The 26,966-nt window shown below is 53.7% G+C and overlaps 11 protein-coding genes across 11 annotated transcripts; 8 read left to right on the top strand and 3 right to left on the bottom strand.

The window, feature by feature from the left end:
• Positions 1–874: 874 nt before the first annotated feature.
• V2A60_007362 (cytochrome P450) lies at positions 875–2,407 on the top strand (the record flags this gene model as incomplete). Its single annotated transcript, XM_083258647.1, has 3 exons — positions 875–923; positions 1,006–2,346; positions 2,397–2,407. 3 exons carry the CDS (start codon positions 875–877, stop codon positions 2,405–2,407), a joined length of 1,401 nt encoding a protein of 466 aa, XP_083114773.1.
• Positions 2,408–6,124: 3,717 nt separating this feature from the next.
• Positions 6,125–7,467, top strand: V2A60_007361 (uncharacterized protein; the record flags this gene model as incomplete). Its single annotated transcript, XM_083258646.1, has 3 exons — positions 6,125–6,359; positions 6,456–6,864; positions 6,969–7,467. The coding sequence occupies 3 exons, from the start codon at positions 6,125–6,127 to the stop codon at positions 7,465–7,467; spliced, it is 1,143 nt and encodes a 380-aa protein (XP_083114772.1).
• A 606-nt stretch (positions 7,468–8,073) lies between these two features.
• Positions 8,074–8,817, top strand: V2A60_007360 (uncharacterized protein; the record flags this gene model as incomplete). Its single annotated transcript, XM_083258645.1, has 1 exon — positions 8,074–8,817. The coding sequence occupies one exon, from the start codon at positions 8,074–8,076 to the stop codon at positions 8,815–8,817; it is 744 nt and encodes a 247-aa protein (XP_083114771.1).
• A 119-nt stretch (positions 8,818–8,936) lies between these two features.
• V2A60_007359 (Asp/Glu/hydantoin racemase) lies at positions 8,937–9,635 on the bottom strand (the record flags this gene model as incomplete). The annotated part of the gene is made up of 1 exon (XM_083258644.1): positions 8,937–9,635. The coding sequence occupies one exon, from the start codon at positions 9,633–9,635 to the stop codon at positions 8,937–8,939; it is 699 nt and encodes a 232-aa protein (XP_083114770.1).
• A 497-nt stretch (positions 9,636–10,132) lies between these two features.
• V2A60_007358 (uncharacterized protein) lies at positions 10,133–11,147 on the top strand (the record flags this gene model as incomplete). Its single annotated transcript, XM_083258643.1, has 3 exons — positions 10,133–10,541; positions 10,603–10,979; positions 11,037–11,147. The coding sequence occupies 3 exons, from the start codon at positions 10,133–10,135 to the stop codon at positions 11,145–11,147; spliced, it is 897 nt and encodes a 298-aa protein (XP_083114769.1).
• Positions 11,148–13,222: 2,075 nt separating this feature from the next.
• Positions 13,223–14,969, top strand: V2A60_007357 (S53 family peptidase; the record flags this gene model as incomplete). Its single annotated transcript, XM_083258642.1, has 2 exons — positions 13,223–13,593; positions 13,655–14,969. The coding sequence occupies 2 exons, from the start codon at positions 13,223–13,225 to the stop codon at positions 14,967–14,969; spliced, it is 1,686 nt and encodes a 561-aa protein (XP_083114768.1).
• Positions 14,970–16,452: 1,483 nt separating this feature from the next.
• V2A60_007356 (copper fist DNA-binding domain-containing protein) lies at positions 16,453–17,454 on the top strand (the record flags this gene model as incomplete). The annotated part of the gene is made up of 3 exons (XM_083258641.1): positions 16,453–16,528; positions 16,595–16,726; positions 16,793–17,454. The coding sequence occupies 3 exons, from the start codon at positions 16,453–16,455 to the stop codon at positions 17,452–17,454; spliced, it is 870 nt and encodes a 289-aa protein (XP_083114767.1).
• Positions 17,455–17,752: 298 nt separating this feature from the next.
• On the top strand, positions 17,753–18,738 carry V2A60_007355 (substrate-binding domain-containing protein; the record flags this gene model as incomplete). The annotated part of the gene is made up of 2 exons (XM_083258640.1): positions 17,753–18,014; positions 18,122–18,738. 2 exons carry the CDS (start codon positions 17,753–17,755, stop codon positions 18,736–18,738), a joined length of 879 nt encoding a protein of 292 aa, XP_083114766.1.
• Positions 18,739–18,974: 236 nt separating this feature from the next.
• Positions 18,975–19,541, bottom strand: V2A60_007354 (cell wall mannoprotein 1 family protein; the record flags this gene model as incomplete). Its single annotated transcript, XM_083258639.1, has 1 exon — positions 18,975–19,541. The coding sequence occupies one exon, from the start codon at positions 19,539–19,541 to the stop codon at positions 18,975–18,977; it is 567 nt and encodes a 188-aa protein (XP_083114765.1).
• Positions 19,542–23,019: 3,478 nt separating this feature from the next.
• Positions 23,020–24,517, top strand: V2A60_007353 (DMT family transporter; the record flags this gene model as incomplete). Its single annotated transcript, XM_083258638.1, has 4 exons — positions 23,020–23,286; positions 23,341–24,126; positions 24,180–24,221; positions 24,272–24,517. 4 exons carry the CDS (start codon positions 23,020–23,022, stop codon positions 24,515–24,517), a joined length of 1,341 nt encoding a protein of 446 aa, XP_083114764.1.
• A 392-nt stretch (positions 24,518–24,909) lies between these two features.
• V2A60_007352 (major facilitator superfamily domain-containing protein) lies at positions 24,910–26,541 on the bottom strand (the record flags this gene model as incomplete). The annotated part of the gene is made up of 2 exons (XM_083258637.1): positions 24,910–26,297; positions 26,394–26,541. The coding sequence occupies 2 exons, from the start codon at positions 26,539–26,541 to the stop codon at positions 24,910–24,912; spliced, it is 1,536 nt and encodes a 511-aa protein (XP_083114763.1).
• Positions 26,542–26,966: the final 425 nt, after the last annotated feature.

Raw genomic sequence — 26,966 nt, 5'->3', positions numbered from 1 at the left:
AGGCTATTCTTGGTAAAAGAGATCCAGAAAACAATCACATGCAAAAAGCCAAGCTAGAGTAAGGGGAGGGACTGCGTAATCAAGTAGCTTTCAATCTGCACATTTCTCGATTAGCATATGCTCATGACGTCCCAGCACTCGTCGCGGCTATTTGACCGGGAATGATTGCCGTTCAAACTAGTGATGGCAAGCCATAATGTGATGGAAAGACTCACAGTAAGCGTCAGCCCAACAAAAACGTTCTTCGTTCCATAATGAGAGTATGGGGTCCATTCTCGAGGCCAATGGTGCCAAGGCTGTGTGGCGGGGGTCAATTTGCTTGTGATTGTACAGCTCCTCAACAAAATCATGTTGCACACCGTTGAGGTATCATGCGAGCGGGACAATGGCCCGGAGGGCGGGGTAGCACGGAGTCTGTCTAGCCCTGGTGAGTACGGGGCCGGTGCTGTACGGCGGCGTTCCGGTCCCGGTGCGGGGCGACCGTCAATGCGGAGCGAGGGAGATCGGCACTTGCTTGCGCGGTGGATGGGCGTTCGAAAGTCCTTGTATATTTAAGACTTATATGCTACCAGTGCCGTGACCAGTCTCCCGGTATGCAAATGCGCTTCCAGACGAGCAATGACAGCAATCCGTGACTTTCCTTTTGGCTGGATAGTAGCCACCAGCGCGCTGGGCTGTGTTCTTCCGAAGCTGCTGCATGTCAATTTGGCAGAGGCTGGTATTACAGAGTTGCCCTCGTATCCGCTAGTATTCTCACTGCTATTTGGTTTGCAAGCAAGTGCGTTCACTCTCTACGCCGTCTTCATTTACCCTTTCTTTCTCTCGCCCTTTCGCCACTTGCGCTCGCCCAAAGGTGGGCTACCCATCATCGGTCATGGACATGACCTGCGCATATACGGCCCAGGCCACATGGCTAGACAGTGGTATGTGACGTCTACCGATAGACTCAGGACTCGAACTGGGTTTCTCCGTTTCGTGAAGCTTACCAGTGTACCAGGTACTCAGAGAATGACGACGATGGCCTTCTACGCGTCCTTTGGCATGGCAATCAAGAGTTCATTTTCGTACGCTCGCAGCAAGCCCTTGCCGAAATCCTGGTCAAGAACTGTTACCAGTTTGAGAAGCCAGGATTTATCCGCAACTTTCTCTCCATCGTGGTTGGCTGGGCGCTCCTCACAACGGAAGGCGATGTGCACAAGAAACAGCGTCGCAATATGCTGCCAGCTTTTGCGTTCCGCCACATCAAAGACCTATACCCCCTGTTCTGGAAAAAGTCTTGCGAAGGTATTGCCGCCATGACTGCTGAGTACCGGGAAACATATCAGCCGTCGACTGGCAAAGCCGAGATGGAGATCTCGGCGTGGTCCACCCGCAGTGGCCTGGACATTATCGGCCTTGCCTCAACCAGTATTGATTTTGGCGCCATAAAAGACGCCGATAGCCCTCTAGCCCAGAGTTACTACCGTCTTAACCCGTCTCCCTCCGACTTCTTCCTGATTGGACTCAGCGCGTTTCTTCCTCGGTGGGTGCTGCAGGCCGTGCCCCTCCCACGTATGTTGTCAATCAAGCGAGCCACAAAGCATATCCGGGGTGTCTGTAGAGGGCTCATCAAGGACAAGGGAATGCGCCTAGCGAATAAAGAGGATATTGGCGTTGACATTCTCAGTGTGGCACTGTCCAGTGGCTTGTTCACGGATGAGGACCTAGTTGACCAGATGCTTACCTTTTTGACCGCTGGCCATGAAACGACTGCTGCCTCCCTGGTATGGGCCATTTATTTGCTTGCAAAAAACCCACATATGCAGGAGCGACTCCGGACTGAGATCAGGGAGAACTTGCCGTCCCCAGACAGTGCAGATTCGGGCATCACCAGCGCTGACATTGATGGCTTGCCATATCTCAACGCTGTGTGCAACGAGACCCTCCGCACGCACGGCCCGGTCGCAACTACTATCCGTATAGCCACTGCAAATACCACGTTACAGGGTCAGTACATCCCGCGCGGCACGCTCTTGATGCTTCCCATCTGGGCACACAACACGGATCGTCTGCTGTGGGGTGCCGACGCGCACGAGTTCAAGCCAGAGCGCTGGTTAAGCCCTCAGCTTGGTGGAACGAGCAAGACCAACTCGGCCAGCGGCGGCGCAACCAGCAACTACGCCTTTATGACTTTTCTCCACGGGCCGCACAGCTGCATCGGCGCAAACTTTTCAAAGTCAGAGATGGCATGCTTACTCGCTGCCTGGATCGGCCGATTCTCCTTTGAGATCAAAGACAAATCACTGCTTGACGAAAGGAACTTGAGAATCAACCCCAGTGTCGTGGCCAAGCCCGAAGGCGGATTGAGTATGTTGGTTAAAGTGGTAGAGGGATGGTAACTTGCTCTCATTTCATAGGGCTACGCTAGAGAAAGTTTGACTCCGCAATTTGGTATTGTGACTTTGGAATGTAATATAGAATGTCTTTCATCTCGGAAAAATCAAAACTCTAATTGCAAACCTTGCATGCAGGCCCTTCAGGGGCAGGCTTGCCGCTCGGTCGTTACTAACAGGCTCTGGTCTGTACTGTCCAGGTTGCCCCCTAGCTGGCAATAGCTTGTCAACCATACGTCAACTGATCCTCGCCAAACTATATCACCAACCTCTCGCCAGTGCCGCCTATTTCAAAACGGCCGCCCATGTGCTGTCGCGTGACCTCTTATTGGTTCCACAGTCAGTGTTCGCTGCGGTCGAGAACATGCAACCAATAATGCCTGAATAAAGGCGCGAACACTGCCTTGGAGAGAAGTTTGCTCCTAATAAGGCAAACTGAGACCGAGGAGAATTCGCGATTATAAGTACATTTGTTCGTCGAGTCATGCCGCTTGACTGGCGCGCATTGCCGTCTGCGCTCACATGGAATGTACCGTCATTTGGTTATACTCTCCCTTTAATTTTGACTCGCTATTGTGAAATGGTTTGATTCGTGTTCATAATGACTATGAAGAATTCACTGCAGTGAAATTCCCTTTGTCATAACCTCTCACATGTTTATCTCAGATGGCACCAAGCATGTGCAGAAGACAGAGTGACACTAGAATCCAAGATATTTGAAATAGGGCACCTTTGATGATACATACCTGACCACATCTGCAAATGACTTCGATTTTCCTCGGGGGAAGTCGGCTTTGGTCACGGGACGAGTCGTTGGCTCGCACTCTATGTGTGCATCATTTATGGATAAAGGTCTGCAGGGGCCACTAAACCGCACTGAATCATCGTAAAGATCATTGAAAGGGTTGCAATATAAGAGTGCAGGGGCAAGCAAGGGGAGATTGGGATGGCAAAAGCAAAGGACACGGCGCAGCGGCAGCAATGCTTTGCGTCTATAATGAGCGAGTACCAAAAAAAGCAAAGCTCTTGGTCAAAGACTTGTAACAGAGTAACAGAGTAAGGAAAGCATACCTGACAAGATCCACAAGTGGAAGAAGCAACAGAAGAGTGATGCCGGGAGATAGGAGATGGAGGTGATGTTGCAGGGATGAGCGTAGCGAGGGCAGAGATTACAGCCGCCGTGCTCCCAGGGTAGGGGAGAGATCTGGGAGACATGCTACGCTATGAGGACTATAATAGGTTTTCTCCGAGCGGCGCTTTCCAAAAACAGTGAATATACAGGATATATGGCTTCTCATGGATACTAGTCATGCGAATGCATTGGTGCCGTAGGCGGGGATGACTGAGATGGGTTGAATTGGTGGCTGGCCAGACTAACCTTGTCCGAATAGGAGCAGCACGAGAATGCGCAATGGCGACTAAACAATAAGGGAAAGGACTCAAATCAAGTGCAATGGAACAAGGCTACGACTCTGCCACGTTATACATGCAGCGACGCACACACAGCCCCCCACCACCAACGCCACAGCGTGGTGGAAGCAGAAAGACCCGAGCCCATGGCGACGGGGAACTTGACAATAATGCTGGGGTGCAGAGAACAACCTTGTCCATGGCGCTCGAGCCGCGGCTCAGAAAACCGTGGCTGACCTATAGGAGCTACTCTGCAATGCGCCGGGGTGATGCAAATCAATGGTCGTAAAATGGTGAGCAACCCGAGCTCGGAGAACGGTTCACATGTCTGGCGGAATCTTCAGGACGAGAATCAAGGAAGATACGAGTGTTGGATCACATATGAATCGCCTTTATATTTTTTCTCGAGTGCTCTCTTTCAAAAAACTTTGCGTTTTTCGCCTAGATGTCATTACAGACCCTGAATGGAACTAGGAAGCAGATGAAGCCCCATGTTTACAACTTGGTAGTTTAGCTAGTCAACAACGAGGAATTGAGAGATATCTAATCGTGCCAATGGCGACCTACTCATTTAACAAAAAAAAACTCTTTGTAGGGCCGAAGATGCCCCTTTCTCTGCGAGTCACTGAATACGAGCTAATGTGTTTAATAATCAATCATGATCAGGGCCAACAGCGAAGGAGAGCGTAGGTGCTGCTTTGGCATATATGTGCATCGAAAAGCAGCTGGAGGAGCCCACACTAGGACATGGAAAAGGGTCCGACAACGAGAGGATTCAAGCGGTGGCGATTGGAGACTCGTTTGTCTCGTGGCGTAGGCTACCGTGATCTAATTTGTGGTATCGTATAGTCGTATACTACCGCGATTCAGTTGTTCTGCAAAGAGGATTAAAAAAAAAAAGTCCATGGTCGCTTGTGTCCTTGGACTGTGCGTCGCGTCGTTGAGGGCTTAGCATTGTGTATGCAGGCTCGAGGAACTAGACTAGTGTGTAACAGGCCTTGGCATTTATATTAATCGTGTGGGGATACATGAGCAGCAACGAGACCGGCACATCCAAGCGATCCTCCTGACCATTCATGTTGTCAAAAGCCAACGTCCAACGGGAAGGCTGGAACGGGACGACAACTAGCGCCTGACACTGACAGACATGGGTTTAGCAAACTGCCATGATACCCGCTAGTTACCCGTTAGCAGAACGGACTGAAGTAACAGGGCTGTTTTAGTGTGTACTGGGTAGGTCCTTGCTCAATGTATCCTGGCATAAACTAATGCCCTGATCGTCGACTGTCTGATCAATCTTCTCACTCGAGAGTCGAGATTACAGATTAGACGCAGCCAAACTGGACTACTGCCCTGCTAGCCTGCTAGTCACTGGGAACAGGGGCTTCAAGATACCCTGAGAGTGGACTTTGCGAATAAATTGTGTTGGGCTAGCCTTGATGGGCGTTGCTTTCACGTTACGCATAGACCGGCGGGAGCAATAGTGCGCGAATCCGAAGTGGACACGAGAAGCAACCGTTGTTTTAGATTACCACCCTGAGTGGGCACTCCACGGTTACAAGGAACAGGGGATCTCAGATATCCCGAGAGTCGGCTCCCGCGTGTGGCCAGTTGGCTTTGCATTCATTGTGCCTAGGCTCGCGGGTGAAGTACTGTTCGAAGCCGGTGGGCTGAAATAGAGAATAGCGCTGTCTTGGAACACCGCCACCGTACTTTCTGTCCCCTGAGCGGCCATCGACAAGTTATGGGTCATTTCGCTTAGTATTCTACGGCGTGAAGGTGGGAGTGGACAGGGGCCGGCGGCATTCACGAATGGGACGGAAGAGGTCGGCAAGTCTCGAATAGGGGGGCCCGATTGGAAAACACGGCAGTTCGATTCGGATTCCGCCAAGGTTCCAACAGGAGCCTAACAGCGGCTAAGAGGGAGTTACAGCAAGGATGAGCCCTGTTTCACAGGGGAGAACAGAGCCAGGGGGGGGGGGGGGGGCGATGTAGACATAATCTATCTAACCATCGGGTCGGAACATTCACAGCACGAAAGCGGAACTGACGCAGATATCTGCCTTGCTCCTATAGCTCGGCCATGTTTGGGAAAAATGCGAGACACCTCTTTCTAGTTCAGGCGTAATGCAACTACAAACGGGTAAACAAGCTGGCGATCATCAGGGCGATCGAGCGGCAAAAGATGTGCATGAGTTTTGCTGGTCTAATGGTGTCAACGTCGCCAGTGTGTGTATAAGAAGATGAGAGGCCGCCAGACCTCCCTCTCGATGGATTCCAGTTCTCATCGAGAACAAAGCGACGAGATCGTTTTGTCAAAGCCAACGTTCCAATCGAAAGAAATGGAAGTCGATCTGCCCTCTCTCTTTTTCGGCGCAACCGTTGGAGTCTTTCCTTTTGTGTTGGCCAAAATCATCTCGCAGACGTGGAAAATCATCGGTCGCAGGAAACGCATTCACAGCTTCTATGTGTACATGATTTGGCTGGACGCCCTCGCGGGTCTCGCCTTTGGCATCATCACGATCCTTTACCTGAAGAATGTGATTCCTGGCCATTTCGGCCTCTTCTTTGCCTCGGGTAAATTTTCCCATTTCCTTGTCTCGACAATCATCCGCGTTGGCTGCCGCAAGTACGCCCAGTAGGCTAACAAGACAACAACCCATCACATATCAGTCATTCTTTGGGGTATACAGGTTCAATTTCAGCCGCAGATTATTGCCAACCGCCTCGCAATCATCATGACCAGCCGCCGCAAGTCGCTCTGGCTCCGCATTGGCCTCTTTGTCGCAATCCTGCCGCTCAACATTATGGTCTACTTTGTCTGGATCTCGGCACATTTACCTAGCGCGACAGCGAAACAGAAACGTATCAATACAGCCTGCGAAAGGATGGAGAAAACCGTCTTCCTCGTACTCGACCTCGCGCTCAACGGTTTCTTCTTACATCTTGTGCGGTCGCGACTCATCTCGGGAGGCCTGACAAAATACTGGCGCCTGTTCAACATGAATGTCTTTCTCATCGGAATATCCACAGCTTTGGATGCTGCTCTATTGGGCATGATCAGTCTACCCGACGGCTATGTGTACGCTTACCTTCACCCCCCCCCCCCCCCCTCTGTTAATAGACGTTCATCCTGCTTTCGGGAGCAGAACTGGAGAATACTAACATGGAGCTCTTTCTGGACAGATACGTACAGTTCACGCCTCTGGTGTACATTATCAAATTGTACATCGAACTCGTCATGGCGAATCTCATCGCCAAGATTGCGCGCAGCGACAACCCACTCTATGCAGGCCACAACGATGACTCTTCGCACGCCCGGAGTCAACCGCGACAAACGACTATAACAGCAAGCAGAGCCTATGCCGAGCATTCGTCCATTGACGCGATTGTCACAGTCGAGGCTCAAGGGAACGGAGTCTCTTCCAAGGATTCAGGCTGGAACACTGAAAGCGACGGCAGGAGTGACGTGGCCGCAGACGAGTATTATCTTGTGGATATGCCACCCAACAGATCGTTCAACACCATCACGAAGACGGTGGAAATTACAGTATCAGAAGACAATTCAGGCGGGGTCGACACTGAGCGCCGAAGATCGCAACAGGCTGCCAGCCCGGACCGAGGAGGGCGAGGCATTCCAGGAAACTGGACCACGCAGCCGCCAGCAGCACATCACAGGGAATGATAGCCGCGTGATTGAAGCGCAGACGCATTAGATATTTTCTTTAATTAATTTCACTTGTATAGTTTCTATATATTATACTCATTCGTAAAGACCCCCGAATCAAGTTTAGAAAAAAGGACCGACGTGGAGCTTGCTAATAACAAGCCGCTATTACCAGCAAGGCGCAGACCGGCCCTCGGCCACCAAAGGCTTTGCCAAGTGAAAACATCGAAACTGAGTGCTCCAATTGTGGAATTCAACATGAATTATATCAAGATTCACATGGCGCATATTTGTTTCCACTAGTAGCTTGCTAGGAAAGCATTGTTTACGCCCTTGAAAGACTGTTGTTCTCGTAGGGCTGACGTGAGACTACTAGCCTCGATCTTCCCCACGTTTTCGTGGTAATGCCGTGGTTGTCCACCAATCAATTGAGAGACTTTCCCTGGAGATGTTGATCCATGAGAAGTCTTACATGAAATGCACTTTTTTTCCGGAAATATTTTCTCCGCGCGCGATGGCCAAACTACACTCGCAGGTTACAAGAGCGACCGAGCTCACCTTGGGCCGGAGTGTCAAGCCCTACATCACCCCTTCTGCTCAGTCTCGCGGGTATACAGCTTCATTATGCGATCCATCTCATACTTCAGCGCCGCTGCTCTAGCAGCCGGCATGGCCCAAGCCGCGACCAACCCCAAGGCCCAGGGTGCCTGCTCTCCCACAAAGGGCGGCGTCGGTGCCTGCGGCCCCAACGGCTCCGAGCAGTGGCTCAACACCGGCCTCACCGGCGACGGCTGGAAGCCGCCCTTTCTCGACATCAACGAGCTCACCCACATCAGCCTGGACAGCTACTACAGCGGCGTGGGCAAGAACTGCAAAAAGTACGACAGTTACTTCAAGAGCTCGGGCAAGAAGTACAACATTGACCCCGCCATCCTCGCCTTCCTCGCCATGCAGGAGTCGTCGTGCAACGCCGACGAGGGCGGTCCCACGCCGGGCCTGATGCAGTGCGCGCCGGCCAACTGCCAAAACGGCAAGAAGAGCTGCCAGTACCCGGTCCAGGACAACGTCGACTGCGGCGCGCACGTCCTCCGCTCCGGGCTCGACGGCAACGGCGGCAACGCCATCAAGGCCATTGGCGCGTACAACGGCTGGTTCACCGCCGGGTCGGGCCTCAACGGAAACAAAGGCATCACGGAAAAGTACCCCTGCAGCAGCGAGGGCAAGAAGAATGGCCTCCCCCAGAACCTCAACTACATTCACGAGACGCTCAACGGCTGGTTCCAGGGCTACGACATGTACGGCAAGGACAGCGGGCTGCACGGCAAGTACAACTGCCAAGGGAGGTGCACCGGAAGCAATCTCTGCTAGATAGTTTCACTCGAAATAGAAGTCAACTAAGCAAAAGCAAAGTTTGGTGCCAGTGTAGATTATTTCACATCTTCAAGCGTTTACAATGTTAATATATAGGAGTGCTGCAATGATACTAATTACTCCATGAGCATGGCCCAATCTGCAGCCGCGACCGCGTGGAGCTCGGCCGTATCGAACACGGGCAAGTCGCTGCTACTTTTAGTAACTAGTAGTCCAATCTCGGTACATCCGAGAATGAGACAGTCTGCGCCAGCGGCGGCCAAGTTCTGGATAACCTTTTCATAAGCTTGTCGCGATTCCTCCTTGATAATCCCGTTGCAGAGCTCCTGGTATATGATTGAATGTACAGTCTCTCTATCGGCCTCGTCCGGAATCACAGCCTGTAAGTTGTGCTCTTTTGCCAGCCGCTCCCGGTAAAACTCCTTCTCCATCGTAAACCTCGTCCCCAGCAGGCCTGGCGCCGTGAACCCAGCCTTGCGAATAGCCTCCGCTGTTGGGTCGACAATGTGAATCAGGGGACGCTGTGCCGCCGCCACAATTCCAGCAGACACCATGTGCATGGTGTTGGTGCAGAGCACGATGGCGTCGGCCCCGGCGAGGGCCAGCCTCGCTGCTGCGGCCTCGAGCTGGACACCGGCCGCCTCCCAGTGACCGGCGCGCTGGAGGGCTTCAATCTCTGCAAAGTCGAATGACAAGATGATGCATTTAGCGGAGTGCAGGCCGCCTCGAACCTCGCGCACGCGGCGGTTGATCTGCTGGTAATACGTCACGGTAGACTCCCAGCTCATGCCGCCGAGGAGGCCGAGCGTCTTCATCTTCGCTGAGACAGGGCGAGGCTGCGAATTCATGGACTATGGGGCAGGACAAGAAGAAGGCGTACGCGATAACTAGGACCTGACGACAAAAATTTCAGAATTTCAAGCATATCATTGGTCCGCCAGCTTTGAATCCGAAGTCGCGCTCAACCCGAAGTGGAGGTGGCGGGGGCGCCGCCGCCCAAGTCCGACCTGCGGCTGCGTCGGACTCCTACAAGCACTGAAGTAGAGCCAGCATGTAATAAATTGCACGTCCATCAGGAACACACAAGTGAGAACCGAGATACCTACACCTCGCAATCTGTGACGGCTGAGGCAGTGTTTATTGTTTTAAAAATAGTCTGGTATTTTGCTGGTGACGCGGACAAGGAGGTAGAGAGGTCTAGACAGGAAGTATAAGAAGAGCAATCGCTCATGGCAATAATTTAGAAAATCAAACCCTATAACTGGCCTTTCACGCTGAGTTTAGTGATTCAAATAACTCTAAAATCTTCAAGATGCTTCAGCCAATGCCGACAATTCAGCCAAGAGCTACTACTGCTGCAAGTCCGGTGCCATCTTGCACGACGGCCGTTCCGGACAAGAATGGCCATGTTCCTCCAGAGTCCTGCAACGCAAACTATGGATTCTATCCCAAATGGGAAGATAACTGTGTCTTTGCAGCTCTTTTTGGTCTGGTCACAGTGGCACACCTAACCCAATCGATTGTCTACAAGAAGGTGTGCAAACTGCGGCACGTCTGGCGCGCAAACATGCTCATCTTTTTCCAGAAATTTTGCTGGGTCATTGTCATGGGTGCATCTTGGGAGTGCATCTGCTTTGTACTTCGAACCCTCGGTGCCCTAGACCAGCAAAACTCCACCTATGTCATGCTCTCTACGCTCCTGTTCCTGCTTGCGCCGTTGTGTTAGTTTCTTCTTCCGTACTCTGGATGAGCCAGAGTTTCTAACCAGAAATCACAAAATAGGGATCAATGCTTTTGTATACATGATAGTATCACGGCTCGTATACTTTCTCGACAGTGCAAGGCAGGTTCTGCGCATTCGAGCCACTTGGCTGGCCAAAGGCTTCGTGTCGGCCGACATTGTGTGTTTCGCGGTTCAGGCCGTCGGAGGCGCGCTCATGGCTGGTGGCCAAGACAATCAGAAGAATGCCGATCTTGGAAAAAAGATTTATATGGTGGGATGCAGCATTCAACTTGTCTGCGTCGTAGTCTTTGTGTTTGTGGTCGCTGCGTTCTACCGCAACGTGCTGCGTGACATTCGCGCAGGCACAGCCAAGACGCGTAATCGCTGGATCGAGCCCCTATTATGGGTAATATTTCTGGTTCTGGTTCTCATTGTGGTACGCCAGTGAATATTCCGTGCTACATGCAGCAACAGGCTAACATGCCACACCAAGAACGCATCATCTTCCGCCTCATTGAGTTCAGTCGCGGAGCCGACAACTCAAACCCAATGCTCCGACGAGAGTGGTATCAGCTCTATCTTGACGGCCTACCCATGTTATTAGCACTGGCAGCACTAAACCTGATCCATCCGGCCCTCGTTTTGCGAGGCAAAGATGGCGACATGCCTTTTCCCGGTTTTCGGTGCTGGCGTGGACAAAAGTCCGACTTTGGTCCCCTTCCGTTGCACTCTATAGAAAGTCTAGAGAGGCTTTCTCAAAGAAATCAATAGTTGTCACTTCATCTCGAGTGGATATGATGACCATTTAGCAAGAGACGTGGCAGCAACATGGTCAATGGATCTGGTGGTGGTCCACCTACAGGGCAACGCAACGGCTGCGCACGTCTCGGCCCATCGTCGCATAATCTAATTAATTAAAGTCGAATCTAGGTGCTTTCAAAGTCAAATATATATTGCATACATATATCAGAAAGCAGTTGAGATCTCTACTTTCCTCATGTAGAATTGCCGATGCAGAAGATGCTGATGCTATCTCGCAATGGCACATGCGATGAAGCCAGAACTCCAAGGCACAAACTGTAATAAGCTCTTCATCAAGATACATGAAAACATCAATAATACTGTTTAGTCACAGTCGGTTGTATTTTGGCGGAAGATTCCGTTCTCGGGCGGAAAACCGCCGAGGACGGATCTACGCGGGACAAGGCAATGGAGGCGCAACTCATCTATCGGACGCCAGGGTAGCATGGCCTTGCTTTGATTGAGATCTTCGTAGTTCCAACTCTGACACTACCCAGAGTTGCACCAGTTACGCCGTGTTCTACAACATAGGCTCTCTGTCCAGCAGCGAAGGTCCATGTTCTACTTCTCGGTCTTCTTGCCGCCTCTCTGCCGCCTCTCACTTATTCTTCCGCATCCATCTGCGCGTGGCGAGAGTGGCGAGACCGAACAGCACTTCAGTGTTACTTATCAGGCACGTTTAGTGGACTCGGTTTGGGTAGGTAGGAAGTGTTCTCTTCATGGAATACCACTAAATTAGGCTGGACTAAACACTCCTGTCATGAGGTCTACTGCCGTGCAGCAAACCTCGGCGCCTTGTCTTCCTAGGCTCATAGACCACACTATTTTTATCCAAGCTACCGCGGAACGGGAAGGTGAGACTTGACTCCACATTAGCTTCTGATAATGACAGTCATTAGTAACTGAGTTTCTGGCGTAATCTTTCCCTTCGTTTAAAGGGTGGACGAATATAGGGAGCACTGCGATAGGAATGCAGACAATGGCAATCTTGTGCTTGCGCGAGTACAAGGTACTGCCACCACACGGGGAGAAGGTTCTCTTACCTCATGACTGAACTCTAGGCTGGCGTCTCGTGACAACTCGTGAGTAGCTTTCCGGACAATTGCGGCCGGTACTCGTTAGTGCGGGGGGGGGCATTGCCTGGGATATGAGTGTGCTGATGATGATGGCGCCGCCATCGCCAAGTCCCCATCGCCAAGTCTCCATCGCCAAGGCATGAGCAGCCGCAAATCGGCCGGATGAGTTGCAAGATGATCACCGCCAAGGAACGGAAGCTTCATTCCGCGCCGTCCCTACCAGGGGCGTAGCGTCCTTCTCCACGAAAGTAGTCATATCGGTGACAAGTTTATTGTACACATAGCGAGATGGTCCGGTTGCAAAAAATCAGCACCAAGACAAAGCCAACCTGCTCCTCTGGGTCTAGGGAAACATTTTCTTCGTGGCTAGCTCATAGACGGCGTATCCCAGCTTAGCATGGATCTAGTTGCAACGCAAACCGCTGTCCATTGACATCGCCCGAGCGAGGAGGGGGGATCATGGTACTCATTGATCAGTTTGTATTACGGAACTGAATCTTCTGATGAGCAACGACTAATCTAGTAAGAGAAGGAAGGCAATTTGATATGTCATCACGCCATGCTGAATTGCGTCAGGTGCGCTGCGATAACCATCAGATACTGCAACAGAACCGACAGCGAGATTGTAACGATGTTGTTGAGACTCCATGTCCTTCCTAATTCGGCAGTTCGGTCTTCTCAACATGTATCGAAGAGCTTCGCCATAAAGTATAAGAAGGTCTCATGCGCTCGCTCATGATGATACGCATAGCAACCCAGTCTCATCAGCCTCTTTCAAAGCATTACTATCACGACTTTCAGCATGGTTTCCTTCTCCAAGATTTGCTTCGTTGCCGTGTCGGCCAGCGGTGCTCTTGCAGCGCCTTCTGGTCCTTCTCACGGTCCCCTCGTCAAGTTTGGCGAGCTGAAGAAGCTTCCCACCAAATGGGTTGCTACCGGTGCCGCTGACAGCAACGCTGTCATCAAGGCCCAGATCGGCATCAAGCAGAACAACATCAAGGGTCTCCAGGACAAGCTTGCTGATATCGCTGATCCAAACAGCCCCAACTACGGCCAGTGGCTGTCCAAGGAGGAGGTTGACAAGTACAGCGCTCCCGCCGAGGCTGATGTTTCCGCGGTCAAGGCCTGGCTCGCCAGCTCTGGCATCACCGATGTGACGATGCCCACTAACGAGTATGTCTCTGGCTGTTCTTTCAACTGTGCAGGAGAACGCGACAACTAACCTCCCTCTTAGCTGGCTCGAGTTCTCTGTCCCTGTCTCCAAGATGGAGTCTCTGCTCGGAAGCAAGTACGAGTGGTTCGTCCACACTGAGACTGGAGAGAAGGTTCCCCGTACCAAGGAGTTCTCGATCCCCCAGAACCTCCACAACCTCATCGATGTTGTCACCCCCACGACTGTTCTCTACCACAACATCAACCCCCATACCCACGGCAACGAGCTCGCCGCCGCCGCCGGCCTCACCAGCCCCGCCTCCATCAGGTCGGCCTACAACGTCGACTACAAGGGCACGGGCAACACCCTCGTCGCCACCACTGGCTTCCTCGGTGTCGGTGCCTCTCACACTGACTACCTCAACTTTGGCAGGCAGTTCTCGCCCGGCCTGAAGGACTTTTCGGATGTCAGCGTAAACGGCGGCAGCAACAGCGGCGACGGCAGCGCCCTCGAGGGTAACCTGGACACCCAGTACTGCGGTGCCCTTGCCGCGCCCAACCCCAGCGAGTACCTGGCTCACGCTCCCGAGGGCAGCGACAACGACTCCTTCAACGATGCCATGACCGCCTTTGGCAACTACCTCAACTCGGCCAGCAACCCGCCTTCTGCCGTCTCCACCAGCTACGGTGGCGAGGAGGACGGTGTTGACAGCGGCTACCTCGACCGCATCTGCAACGAGTTCATGAAGGCTGGCTCCCGTGGTGTCTCCATCTTCTTCTCCTCCGGAGATAACGGTGTCGGCGGTAACGGCGAACCCAGCTGCCAGAACGGCTACTACCCTCTGTGGCCGGCCTCGTGCCCCTACGTCACCACTGTTGGTGGTACCGAGTTCGACGGCTCCGGCCGCGAGGTCGTTGCCAACTTTGAGCAGTACAACAAGAACGTCAAGTCCCCTGGCGGTGGTTACTCCAACCACTTTGCCGCCCCCAGCTACAACAAGAACGTCACGACTGCTTACGCCAACGGCCTCAGCGCTCCCCAGAGGCAGCGCCTCAACGCCAACGGCCGTGGCTACCCCGACATCTCCCTCGTCAGTGTCAAGTACCAGGTCAACGTCAATGGTCAGATCAGCCAGGTTCTGGGCACCTCTGCCTCCAGCCCTAGCATCGCCGGTCTTGTCGGTCTCCTCAACGACTACCGCAAGACCCAGGGCAAGTCCAACCTCGGCTTCATCAACCCCCTCCTCTACTCTGGCAAGGTCAACGCCGCCCTTCGCGATGTCACTTCTGGCTCCAACAAGGGTTGCGATAGTGTCGGTCTCCCCGCCAAGTCGGGCTGGGACGCCGCCTCCGGTCTTGGATCCTTCGACTTTGGCAAGCTCCGCGCTCTCGTCTAAAATTACAAACGAGATGGGACACTCATTTCAGGCTTTTTTGCTTTGTTCATACGATGTCTAGTACATAAAATAAGATTGCTGTCAATAAACAAACTTTTTGCTTTCAAGTTACATGCTCCTGTCACGAGACTGTCTATATTAAGATGCACTAATGTAGGCCCCTACCTCTGACACCAGGTGGTCTACAAATTCACCGAGTATTTAAGTTGTGGTTTTTGATCGATGATACGCTCTCACTTGGGTCATTTCGAGCACCATCTCAGCCGGATGTAGTGACATGTTGCCACGAGTTGCGCGTGCTTACCAGCTTATTTTAACCCGAAATATGTGAACGAGACTCCTGAATGGCGACTTCTAGCATGAAAATCTTCGTCCGAGCATGTTCATGTCGTACTGATTTGCTATACTTGTCAGCATCTAGACCAAGAACCTCCCTCACCTAATTAGTTCCAGCCTAGAGGCTTTACCCGGGAACAACGCGCAAGTACTCGCGCCACAAGGCACAGTTGTCTGATGACCAAAAGTGATGAATTAACGACTTGTCCCTGCGGACTTGACTCGGTTTGTGAACTACGTGGTACAATAGCCGCTAGCAAGGGGGCTCACGGTGTACCAGTAGTGTGCCCCCCAAGTGGCCAGAGGTGGGAATTATTAGTGGGAGTCCACCGAGTACGTCCGAGGTCGAGGGTCATGATACCGCCTTCTGCCCCTCTAGGGTATGATGCGGGGTGAGGAATGTAGATCTTGGACCCCTGACCATGCAGGCGAGGTAGCATACACGGAGACGGGGGCCTAAAAGAGGAATTCTGGCCGTCTGGGCCAAATTTTGTGTTGCAAGAGCTCGCTCGCAGATTGTACTCGGCAGTTGCATAGAGGAAGTGTCTGCGAGGTTGGTAACGAATATCGATCACAGTTGCCCATCTACTGCTCATGAGATCAGCGAGCTCTTTAGATGTTCTCCTACAAACACGGGACTGTCGCTTTATAAGCCGTACCTGTTGCTTAATATTTAATCAGGCCAGGTTCTGCATCTGGCTCAACTTTAATTCAGGCTGCCCTGTCTTGCCCACGTCACAGGTGAAGATGAGGTGGCTGAACCCACCAAAAAAACGCCACACAAGATGGCGCTAACGCGAAGGCACGCAAAAAGGCCGCACGCCACATGGCGATGCATGACAAAGCGACGAAATCAACGGTCTTCAGATCGCCATCTCATCTTTGCGGTTTCTTCTTTGCATATCTGATATTGAAAACCCGGCACGACAACACGAGTCCTCTGCATGGACTACCCGACGACGCATTTGGCGCAGCCAGGCTTCCCAGCACAGCCCTAGCACAGCGATACCCCGCCCTGTTTGCCCCAGCAGCGTCGTGGCGCTGACGCTACTTCGACCCTGGTACAATCTGTCCCCCCAGAGACACCACGTTGCTCGGCAGGATCTAGTTGGGATACCTTCCTCCGGTCCCTGAGATAGCTTTCACAATGATTATCGATGGCGAGACATACGCATGCGAGGGCTGCATCCGCGGTCACAGGACGCGCAGCTGCCAGCACAACGGTACGCTTTGTTCGCAGACGGATCATCACCAGGCCACCGCCATCGCTGACTATTATCCATTATTAGATCGGCCTCTGCAGCACATAAAGGCCAAAGGCCGCCCAGTGTCGCAGTGCAACCACTGTCGCTCAGAGCGCAAGAATCGGTCGGCGCACGTGAAATGCCAGTGTGGCAAACGAGCTTCCGAGGGAGGGTCTGGTAAGGCAACATCTTCATCTTACCACAGCGCGCGTGTGTGGAGGAAAAGGCTAACAGATGACGCAGACTGCGGCTGCTTCTCGGGTCAAAAATGCAGATGTGCAACCAAAAAGAGCCCCAAGCAGGGTGCCAAAAAGCTCGGCGACATCTCGGAGAACATCTCTGACCTGGCGTCGCCCGCGAGCACGTTGAATACAGCCAGCCCAGCGCAACTATCGACCAGCACCGACTTTCAGTGGTCAGATGCTGGGACTCCCGCGTCAAATTTTACATCGCTCGATGGCCTGGCACAATTTGACCCCAACTCGTGGATCACCAGCCCACAACTCGATGCCGCTGTAGGTTTCGATGGAAGCGGCATGGACCAGGGCGTCCTCGGGACGATCCCAACTACAGGGACAGAGGCGGGACATGTATCGTTGGATTACCAACAGCCATTCTCAATGGACCTTCCCGATTTCGGAAACGTGACCGACTGGCCGGCCATGGACGACGAAACGACGAAGCAGATCCTCGCCATGATGGACGCCTCGCCCGGCATGGATCTGAGCAATTTCAACCCTGCCGCGATGGGTGTGGTCGGGGGGAACAATGTGAACCCAGCATTCGGGTTGGAATATCCTTCCACAGACCAGCAACAGCCGTTGGTCCAATCGAGCGCGGCGACAGCAAATAGCGCAAAGTGCAACTCGAAGCGGGAGGAAGGGTGCGGGCCCTGTTGCGGATAGATTTCCATGCGATTCTTGTATATTCAATCAGCATACATGTACATATGAAATTCGAATCACCTTCATTTGATGTCAGCCCTCGTCTAAAAAATCATGCGTATAGAAGCTGCGCTCGGTTCCCCATTAGAGTAGCACGTCTCACCCTCAATCTGCAACCGTAATCGCCTGGCGGGGTTGTGGCGGTAACCCCACCAAGCCGATCTTTTTGAAATGATTCAGATATAAATTTCTCAAACCTCCAGCTCCTTTCCTCACCGTGCAGTGACAGGTCGTCGGCGAGTCGTACCATCGTAAAAAAATGGCAAGCACCCCTCTTAGGATAGGCTATGTGCCCGAGCACTTCTCTACGCCCATTTACTTTGCCCAGAAGCACTACGGCCTGGACGCCGTCCTGACCCCGTTCCCGTCGGGTACCGGCGCCATGATCACCGCGATCCGCGCCAAAGAGATTGACATTGGCATTGGGCTGACGGAAGGCTGGATCGCCGGCCTCGGAAAGGAAGATCTCGAGGGCGATGGCGGCTACCGCTTGGTCGGCACCTACGTCGACACCCCTCTCTGTATGGCCCCCCCCTCCCCCGCACCCCTTGCCCTTTCCACCACGCACCATTGCGGCATCCATCCCGTGAAAAAAAAGGCCCTGAATTCTCTGACCCGTCGATTACAGGTTGGGCCATCTCGACCGGTGCGCAGCGCCCGGAAATCACGTCGGTCGAGTCCCTCAAGGGCGGCAAGATTGGCGTCTCCCGCATCGGCTCCGGCAGCTACGTCATGGGCTTCGTGCTCGCCGACCAGCGCGGGTGGCTGACGCCCGGCCGGCCGCCCTTTGCCGACAACGTGGTGCTGCACACCTTTGCGAACCTGCGCGGCGCCGTCAACGCCGGCGAGGCCGACTTCTTCATGTGGGAGCACTTCACGCAGAAGCGGTACTTTGACGCTGGCGAGATCCGCCGCGTGGGCGAGATCTACACCCCGTGGAGCAGCTGGAAGATTGTCGCGTCCACGTACCTGCCCGAGGGCGACGAGCGGGTGCGGACGCTCTTCGAGAAGCTGGACGCGGGCGTGGCGCACTTCAATGCCAACCAGGAAGAAGCTGTGCAGTACATCTGCACCAACCTGGACTACACCGAGGCAGACGCGCGCGAGTGGCTGAAGACGGTCAAGTTCCCGGTGCAAACGAAGGGTGTCAAGGCCGAAACGGTCGAGAGCTGCGTAGCGATCCTGCAAAAGGCGGGTGTCCTAGTACCTGGGAAGGGCATGCAAGCAGAAGCCATGGTACTCTAAGAGATGTGCAGCACATTAACTCAGGAATTACAAATCGAGACTGAGATGCAGTATTGACATTTTTATTTGCAGGCTATATACTCTATACACAGCAATCCGGCCGATGACCATAGAGATTGACAGGACCTAGTAACACTAGGTAGTTGCAGATCTATCAACAGCCCATTTTTCTTCGTTCTTCGTGAGAGATTCTTAAAGTAGGCAGCAGCTCAGCTGCGCCGGGGCAGACCCCTCATTTAAGCTGCGTTGACGCACTTGTCGCCAGCAAAGGCAGCCTGGGCGTCCTTGAGCGGCTTGGTGATCTTGTTGCCCTGGGTCTGGACAACGCCCTGGACGGCGGTGGGAGACTTGGCCTTGAGAGCGGCGATGAGGGCCTCGGCGTCGGTGACACCGGTGCCGAGGAAGTTGCGGACAGTGTCGCACTCCTTGGCAGTCTGCACATCGGCCAGACGGCTCTGAAGCTCCTTGGAGAGCGCCTCACCCTGCTTGGCGAGGTCGTTGGAGGGGGAAACGAGCGAGAGGCACTCGTTGACGGTCAGGGGGGTCATGTTGGAGATGGCAGTGGTGCCGCTCTCGACCTTGGAGATGACACTGGCGGCCTCGGCCTTGAGAGGGCCGGGGTCACCGTTGAAAGCGGCGGCAGCGGCCTGGAGGTTCGCGAAGCCAGCCTTGACATCAGCGAGCACCGAGGTGACGGTGGGGAGGTCGCGCTCGACGAGCGAGGGAGGCGAGCGCTCGACGGGGGTGGCAACGAAGGCGTTGGCACCGGCGAAGAGGGTAGTAGCGACGATGCTGAACTTCATCTTGGCGGTGATTGATTGATTGGGTCCTGGAAGTGAGGAGAAGAGAGGTGAGGAAGAGAAAAGGGTTGGAAGAGTGAACTGGGTTGTAGCGGATGGTTCGGATTTGAACTAGAGGAAGGAAAGCACGCTTATATAGTCATGTCTCACAAGGAAGCTGCAACGCCAGACCTCAAGTGCGATGAGCCGCAGCCGAGGTGCCTCTGCAGGATGTAACCTCGCTCGTCGCAGGCCAAGCACCACTTGAATAATCCTGATGCGTAATAAATTACTCTCCGCGTGGAAACCATGCGGCGGCCGCTCACAGGCGAGAGCAGCAGGTGGTGCGAGCAGCCCGAGGCTCCCCACGCTCCCCACATCGCGGTGGTGCAGAACTTAGATCCACGCGGGGGTCTGGGCGTCCATCGACTGGCTTCAAATCGATTTCCCCGCACTATGGGTGGTGGATTTCGCGCACAGTCGTGGTGGGCTTGTGAGTGTATCGAGCCTCAAAGAGCCTCTCGGCAGTTGCTGATCCGTCAGTCGTATGTTCGTATCTTGGGGGTGCTTGACAGGCACAATGCGGGGTGGGTTGTGGCTGTTTCTGGGCGCCTTCTTAATAGCCGTTGTTATAACCTGGGCCACTGTACCCTCTCGGCGATTTTTTTTTTCAATATTTGCATGATATAGCTGCACATTACCCAGTATGCCGTTGCTGCTTCCGTCATTCGCCTGCAATCCGAGTAATTTCGATTCTCATCCTGAAAATGACTGCTTTTCACGCAGATTGTGCTAGTGGACACTATTCTTGACGGACAAGACGGGGTGCAGCTGTCAAACAGGTTTCCACTCCGAGCCGTGTTTCTCACCTGCAGGCCAGCCACTCCTGACGGGCCTAGTTTAGTCCATGTCATACTTGTAATGCATTCTTCCCTCCCTTGATCTAGCAATCAGAAGCTACCGAGGTGACACTCTATTCAAGAGTAGTCCTGTCCCTGGCGTAGTTGCTGACAATAAAACGCCACCGCCATGGCGCCATGCCAAGCAACTCGATTCCCAACCGCAGTTGGAGATCAATTGCTGGGGTAACCCCATACACTCCAACCAGTCACATACTGTATTGGACAAATGTGAACCGGATCTTTCGAGTCTCACCGTTCATGCCGTTCTGACCCCAGAGAACCCACCAGGTTCAGCCCACACCAGGGTAGGGTTTCCGTGCTTTTGCGCCACTTCCGCCGCTGTGAGGTTCTCGGCCGTCAATGCCCGCACATCGCACATCGCCCCCGTCCTCTAACAGCGACACTGCCATAGTCTTGTCGGAAACCATGGCGGATACGTCTTACGGCGTGTATCCACCTTGCTCCTTGATGTGGACATCGGCGCCGCTTCGCAAAAGGTTAAGCACCACCTGGTTCCGACTATTGCGCACAGCCTCGTGGGGAACCGTCGCCCTTTGTTCATGGAGCGATATACCACTCAAGTCAGCTCGGTATTCGTCCAAAAGAAGCTGGCACACGGTCAAGCTCTTGTGACAAGCTGCAAATCGACGAGAACAAGTGCCGTCTGAGCCTTGTAGTAGTGCTTTGGGGCAACATCTAAGAATTATTTTGATGATGGTTTTTTTGGTTGTTGTGCATTGCATGCTCATGCCCGTTGTAATTTTCAATATTCAATGTAGGATTGACACTCTTCTCCAGCAAGAGCCACGCAGCTTCCACGTCATGATGGCTTATAGCCATGGCCGGGACCATGCTCTATGTCTCAACGTTGTCGTCTGCACCGCAAAGCCTACAGCATCTTCCATCAGCGGTTTTCATCTCTCTTTCCTCACGCAACCAGGCGTCCCAGGAGCACTTTTGAGCTCTGTGTAAATAGCTTTAGTAGCCGTGGGGAGTATGATCAGGAGCTCAGTCTTTGGTTCTCGGGACGTGGCCTCCAGTTGAGGTGGAGTTCCGTTTCCAGGTCCGGCATCGCGGACCGGATCAGCGCCAACTTGAACAAGCACTTGAACAAGCACTTGAACACACCACATCTGATCTGGAGGGGCTGCGAGGTACAGTGTAGTAGTTCCATGTGTGGTGTGCGCTTCCACGTCGAGTCCCTTGCTGATCACAAAATTCCACAATGTCAGGCCAACCACGGGCGGCCGTACTGACCGTGCGAGGGAGATGTCCATCTTCCAAAACATGGTTGGCAGTTGACTATTGACAGTGGCAAGTACAAGCTTGTCCATCATGACAGTGCTGACAAGCTCATGCGTGCTGGCAAAGTGATCGTGGGCAGCGCGCGGCGTTGGCGTTGGCGTTGGCGTTGGCGTTGGCGATTTTTTGCCTCCTTTGAACGAGTCGTACATTGTAAATGCCATTGAGATATCGTCCCGGTGCTGGTAGAATACACAGCCATGACGAAATAGCACTCTTACTGCAGCGATGCAGTTCCAACGACGAGCAGCAACTACAGAATTTTGTCTTCTTAAGATGAAGCGGTATACATCCGCCTCCGAAACTCCTGGTGCGACCTCAGGAGCGTATCTCATAGGCGATCGTTACGATTTCCTACCGTATGACATAAAGAATCAGAAGTTGAAGGCGCCTCATATCCCAGTCATCGTCGTCAAGGGTAGACTCTATTCTTCCGCACCGCCAAAAAAAGGTCGATGCCATTTGTAGTGCTATGTATGACTGCGCTTATAGAGGTAGGACTCGAAGACGCCGAATGACCGGCTATGGAACCTACTATCAGGCCGTCAATTCGATGATCAATCTTGAACAGTCCTTCAGAGGCGAGCTGGTGAATACTCTTGATGGACACATGTCCGTTGCACAAACGTCATAGGGGCGGGAAGTACTGTCCATGAGATGTACCCTGTTTCCAAATCCACCGAGAGTCAAGATGCAAGCAACACACCCAGGCTTTGTGAATACAGCTATACTCGATGCAAGCGCGGAGATTGATAAAGGATCAAAAGAGGACCACTCCCGTCATTATACAGTTCAGCCACCATCAGCCACCAAGCCGGCTTTACCGCAGCCACCACCCGTCACGAGTTTTGGTGGCTTTTGGGCGCGCCGTCAGGGATGTACAGGGGCAGGTATAGCTAAAAGTATAGCGCCAAAGCGTTAATCTGCGCTAAAAGGTTGCCCTGGCTCAAAGTACCGGACCCAATGAAACACGTCTGATTACTTAGCGCCTCCTGATTTTTCGCTCCGACTGGGGATCGTCATCAACACCTCCAGCACCGAGCTGCCATCATTCAACAACGATCACCGCATGACCCCTGCCCCGCAAGCGACATCCCGAGGCGCCCGTCACTCGCTTTCTCTATCCAAACCCTGACCCTTTGTCTGTTCTGTTCCGTTCCTGGGCCGAATGCATCCCCCCTTCCGATCATCACACGATCCGTTGACCGGCTCAACGGCGTCCTTCCGACGCTGCCGCTAAGCCGCTCTGCGGCCCGCCACGACGTACGCGACAGTGCGTGTTTCTCCTACGAGCCATCATGGTCTCTGTGACGGCGATGCACGCCTCCGGAACTGCGCCGGATATCGCAGTCCCTCGATTCTCGGCCGAAGTGATGGAGCTGGAGGAGCCTGCGACGGCTGCCAATGCTTCGACGACACCAGCTGCTGCTGCATTGCCGCATCCTGTCCCCAAACGGAACCTATTGTCTACTATCGGTCTCGGAGGCTACGCAAGACGGACACTGGGCATCTGCCTGCTCATTGTCGTCGTATTTCTATGGACGCTATCCAACTTCCTAGCGAGTGTTCGTGATGTAGCCTCCCCAGCTCTGACAACTCGTACTGACCGGACACTGCAGTTCATATTTTCCGACCATACCTACGACAAGCCCTTCTTCGTCGTCTATGTCAACACATCGATGTTTGCTATATCGCTGATACCCATGTTTGTGCGTTACATGATGCGAAGCGGAATTGGCGGTTTGCGTAGCGACCTGCTTCATCTCTGGCAGCAGCGCAACAGCCGCGGTGCACATTTTAGCAGGTTAAAGGACGAGGAGGAGCAAGATGCCGTTGACGGGGAACGCCTCCTGGCCAGCCAAGACCAAGGCGGAAGCGTCCCGGAGCCGGCTCCCGGGACCACGATGCCGGAGAAGATGGCCTTTGCCGACACAGCATACCTGAGTCTCGAGTTTTGCATGCTCTGGTTCCTGGCCAATTACTTTGCCTCGGCATGCCTTGAGTACACCAGTGTGGCCAGCGTCACGATTCTCACGTCGACATCGAGCATCTGGACGCTCGTATTCTGTGCGCTCTTCAAGGTGGAGTCATTTTCGCTACGCAAGCTCTTTGGTGTCTTGGCGTCGCTGATAGGTATCGTCCTGATTTCGACTGTCGATCTCACTGGCAACAGCGACGAGCATCGGGGCTCGTTTCCGCACAAGACAACCGGCCAGATTGCGATTGGTGACTCAATGGCCCTGGTCAGCGCGGTCGTCTATGGCATGTATGTGACAGTGATGAAGAGGCGGGTTGGGGACGAAGACAAGGTCGACATGAGATTATTTTTTGGCATGGTCGGCGTCTTTAACCTGCTGTTCCTGTGGCCGCTCTTTTTCATTTTCCACTGGACTGGCATCGAGCCCGTAAGTTGCATGACAATTGTTTCTACATGACTCCCATAGCTAACACTGCATAGTTTCAATTACCGCCGTCTGGCAAGATTTGGGCCATTATTTTGGTATGTCCTGTTTTTCGAACGGGAATTTCGCATAGCTAACCCCACGCCAGGCCAACTCGCTTTCATCTTTTATCAGCGACATTTTCTGGGCATTCGCTATGCTCTTAACAACGCCGCTCGTCGTCACCGTCGGCTTGTCGCTGACTATCCCCCTATCTCTCATTGGCGAAATGATACAATACGGCCAGTACTCTAGCTTTGTGTACTGGATTGGCGCAGCCGTTGTGTTTCTGTCTTTCGTATTTGTAAGCAACGAGAGCCAGGGTGAGGAAGCAGAGGAACAAGAAATGATGTGATCCATGCCGGTGATGTTGGATATTCGCTTGTATTTTTAATTTGGTCAAAAAAAGGTGTAGACAGCGCATACCTGGAAATGGCGCGGCTCACATAATCTGTACATACGTACTCGAAGAGAGCAGGGATCTCACCGGGCTAGAGTCACAATATAATTCATTGCATGAATCGGACAATTCATTTTTTGTAGAGAATTTATGTCAGGTCATTCTGTACTTAGGGTCCTATTTTGCACTGCTGTTGCGAGACAGGCTATGTAGAAATAACTGGCTTGACAAGCTATAAAAGAAACTCCAATTCCCGTGCATGTATTTATTACATCTATGAGCTCTGATTACGTATGCGGTACAGTAGCGAGATAAGGTCTAGATGAAAAGGCTCAAAAAAATGTGAATTAGTGTTCCATTTTCGAATCCTTTTCCTTTTCCATTTCTAACCTCCACTTCTGAGCATACCGATACTGCACAAACGGCCCAATCAAGGCGACCAGCTGCACGGCGACACAGGCAGTAAACGTCCAACCCACGTCGATTCCACGGATCATGGGCATGACAAAGCTCGTGCCGCCCGCCGCGAACAGGCACCGCGCCAGGTTGAGGCTGGCGGTCGCCGCGGCGCTGCGGTCCGGAAAGATGTCCACGAGGTAGGTCGTGATGGCCGACTGCGTGGAGACGGCGGTCCAGCCGGTGACAAAGGTCGAGATGATGGGGACGGCGATGGGCACGCTGCGCGGGTACTGGATCGTCCAGCCAAAGAGCAGGAGTGAGAGGCACTGCAGCAGCGAAAAGAGGGGGATGAGGCGCAGGCGGGCCGTCTCGATGGGGAAGAGGCTGCTGGCCTCGTCGCTGCCGTCGTCGGCGGGATGGCCGGTCGTCGTCGTCGTCGCCAGCTTGGCCTTGACGCGGCGGTAGTCGGCGTCGAGGATGCGGCCCGTGACGAGGGTGCCGAGCATGCAGCCCACGCCGTTGGCGATGAAGGTGAGGCCGATCTGGATCTCGCTCAGGCCGTAGCGGTCCTTGAAGAGCGACGACATGGCCGTGATGCTCATCTGCCAGACGGTGTAGTAGACGGCCAGGAACACGATGATGGGCGTCGCAAACTTGCTTCCAAGGATGCGCAGCGGCCCCAGCACGTCGATGCGTTTCGGCTTCGGGAGCGCCGACGGCGGCGCGTTCCGGTCCCAGTCCGTCCTCGCCGTCGTCCTCTGGTACACGCGCAGCGGGAACCGCACCAGCCAAGCCCCCTCAACCAGGCTCGCGTTGCCGACCAGCGACCGCAGCGTCTCCGGCAGGGCGACGACCAGCGCGGCGAGGAAGACGCCGCTGTAGACGGCGAGGAGCCAGAAGATGGCGCGCCAGCCGAGCGTGCCGGCGACGGCGCCGCCGATGATGGGCCCGACGGCGACGGGCATGAGCAGGCCCGCCTGGAAGACGCCCATGAAGCCGCCGCGCTCGGCGCGCGTGGTGACGTCGCCGATGACGCCGGCGCCGATGGCGATGGTGCTCGCGCTGCCGGCGCTCTGCAGGCAGCGGAGCGCGACGAGCGTCGCGTAGTTGCGCGCGAGCGCGAGCCCGACGCAGGCGCCGAGGAAGACGACAAAGGTGCAGACGTAGGCGACGCGCCGCCCGCGCACGTCGGACACGGGACCCCAGAAGCTCGGCGCCAGGCCCTGGAACACGAGGTACGAGGTCACCGTCAGCGTGACGAGCTCGGCCGAGACGCCCAGGTCGGCGGCAATGGTCGGCAGCGCGGGAAAGTAAATGTTGGAGGCGAAGCCAGAGACTGTTTGGATGTTGCGCATGGCGTTAGCTTGGACAATGCCGGATGGTGTGCGAGGCTGCGACAGAGGAGGGGGGGTATAGTGAGAGAGAGGCGTACAAGTAGCGGCGACAGAAACGATAAAGACAATGAACCACGTTTGTCGCTTGTCAAATATTGTAAATGGCGCTTCAGGTGCAGCAGGCGCAGGCTGCGACGCCGACTCGAGAGTGCTGCCATCGCGCTCTTGCTGTTCTTTAGAGGCCATCCCGCCGAGCTAGATGGTGTAAATGTAAACCGACGACTTGTATAATTGTACGATGGCGCCACCCAGTATACTTGGAGCGGACGAGAATCAACGGGGACTTGTGAGAGTTTGAATGGATGTACATTCCGTCCATTTCGTTAGAATGGAGCAAGAGGATGCCTTTATAAAAGAGAAAAGATTAAGATTTCGGCCAAAGACATGGGAGTTGCCCTCGCCGGGCCGGACCCGAAAACTGTCAGCTCCGGTGACGGAGGCGTCTCAACTCCGCTCAACTCCGGTGGTGGCCACCACGAATAGATAGACACCCCGAGGCTGCGCTCTAAATACAAGGCAGTGCATGTCCCTTGTCCGATGAAACTAGTGATAATTATGTCTAAATAAACTTATTTCCGCGGATAAACCCGTTAATTTCGATAATCTTGAAG

Source organism: Cordyceps javanica, chromosome 5 (assembly GCF_051103115.1).
Source record: "Cordyceps javanica chromosome 5, complete sequence".
In the NCBI taxonomy this organism is placed as follows: domain Eukaryota; kingdom Fungi; phylum Ascomycota; class Sordariomycetes; order Hypocreales; family Cordycipitaceae; genus Cordyceps; species Cordyceps javanica.
The sequence above is the reverse complement of the archived record's forward strand: the minus strand, read 5'-3'. Positions and strand labels throughout refer to the sequence as shown.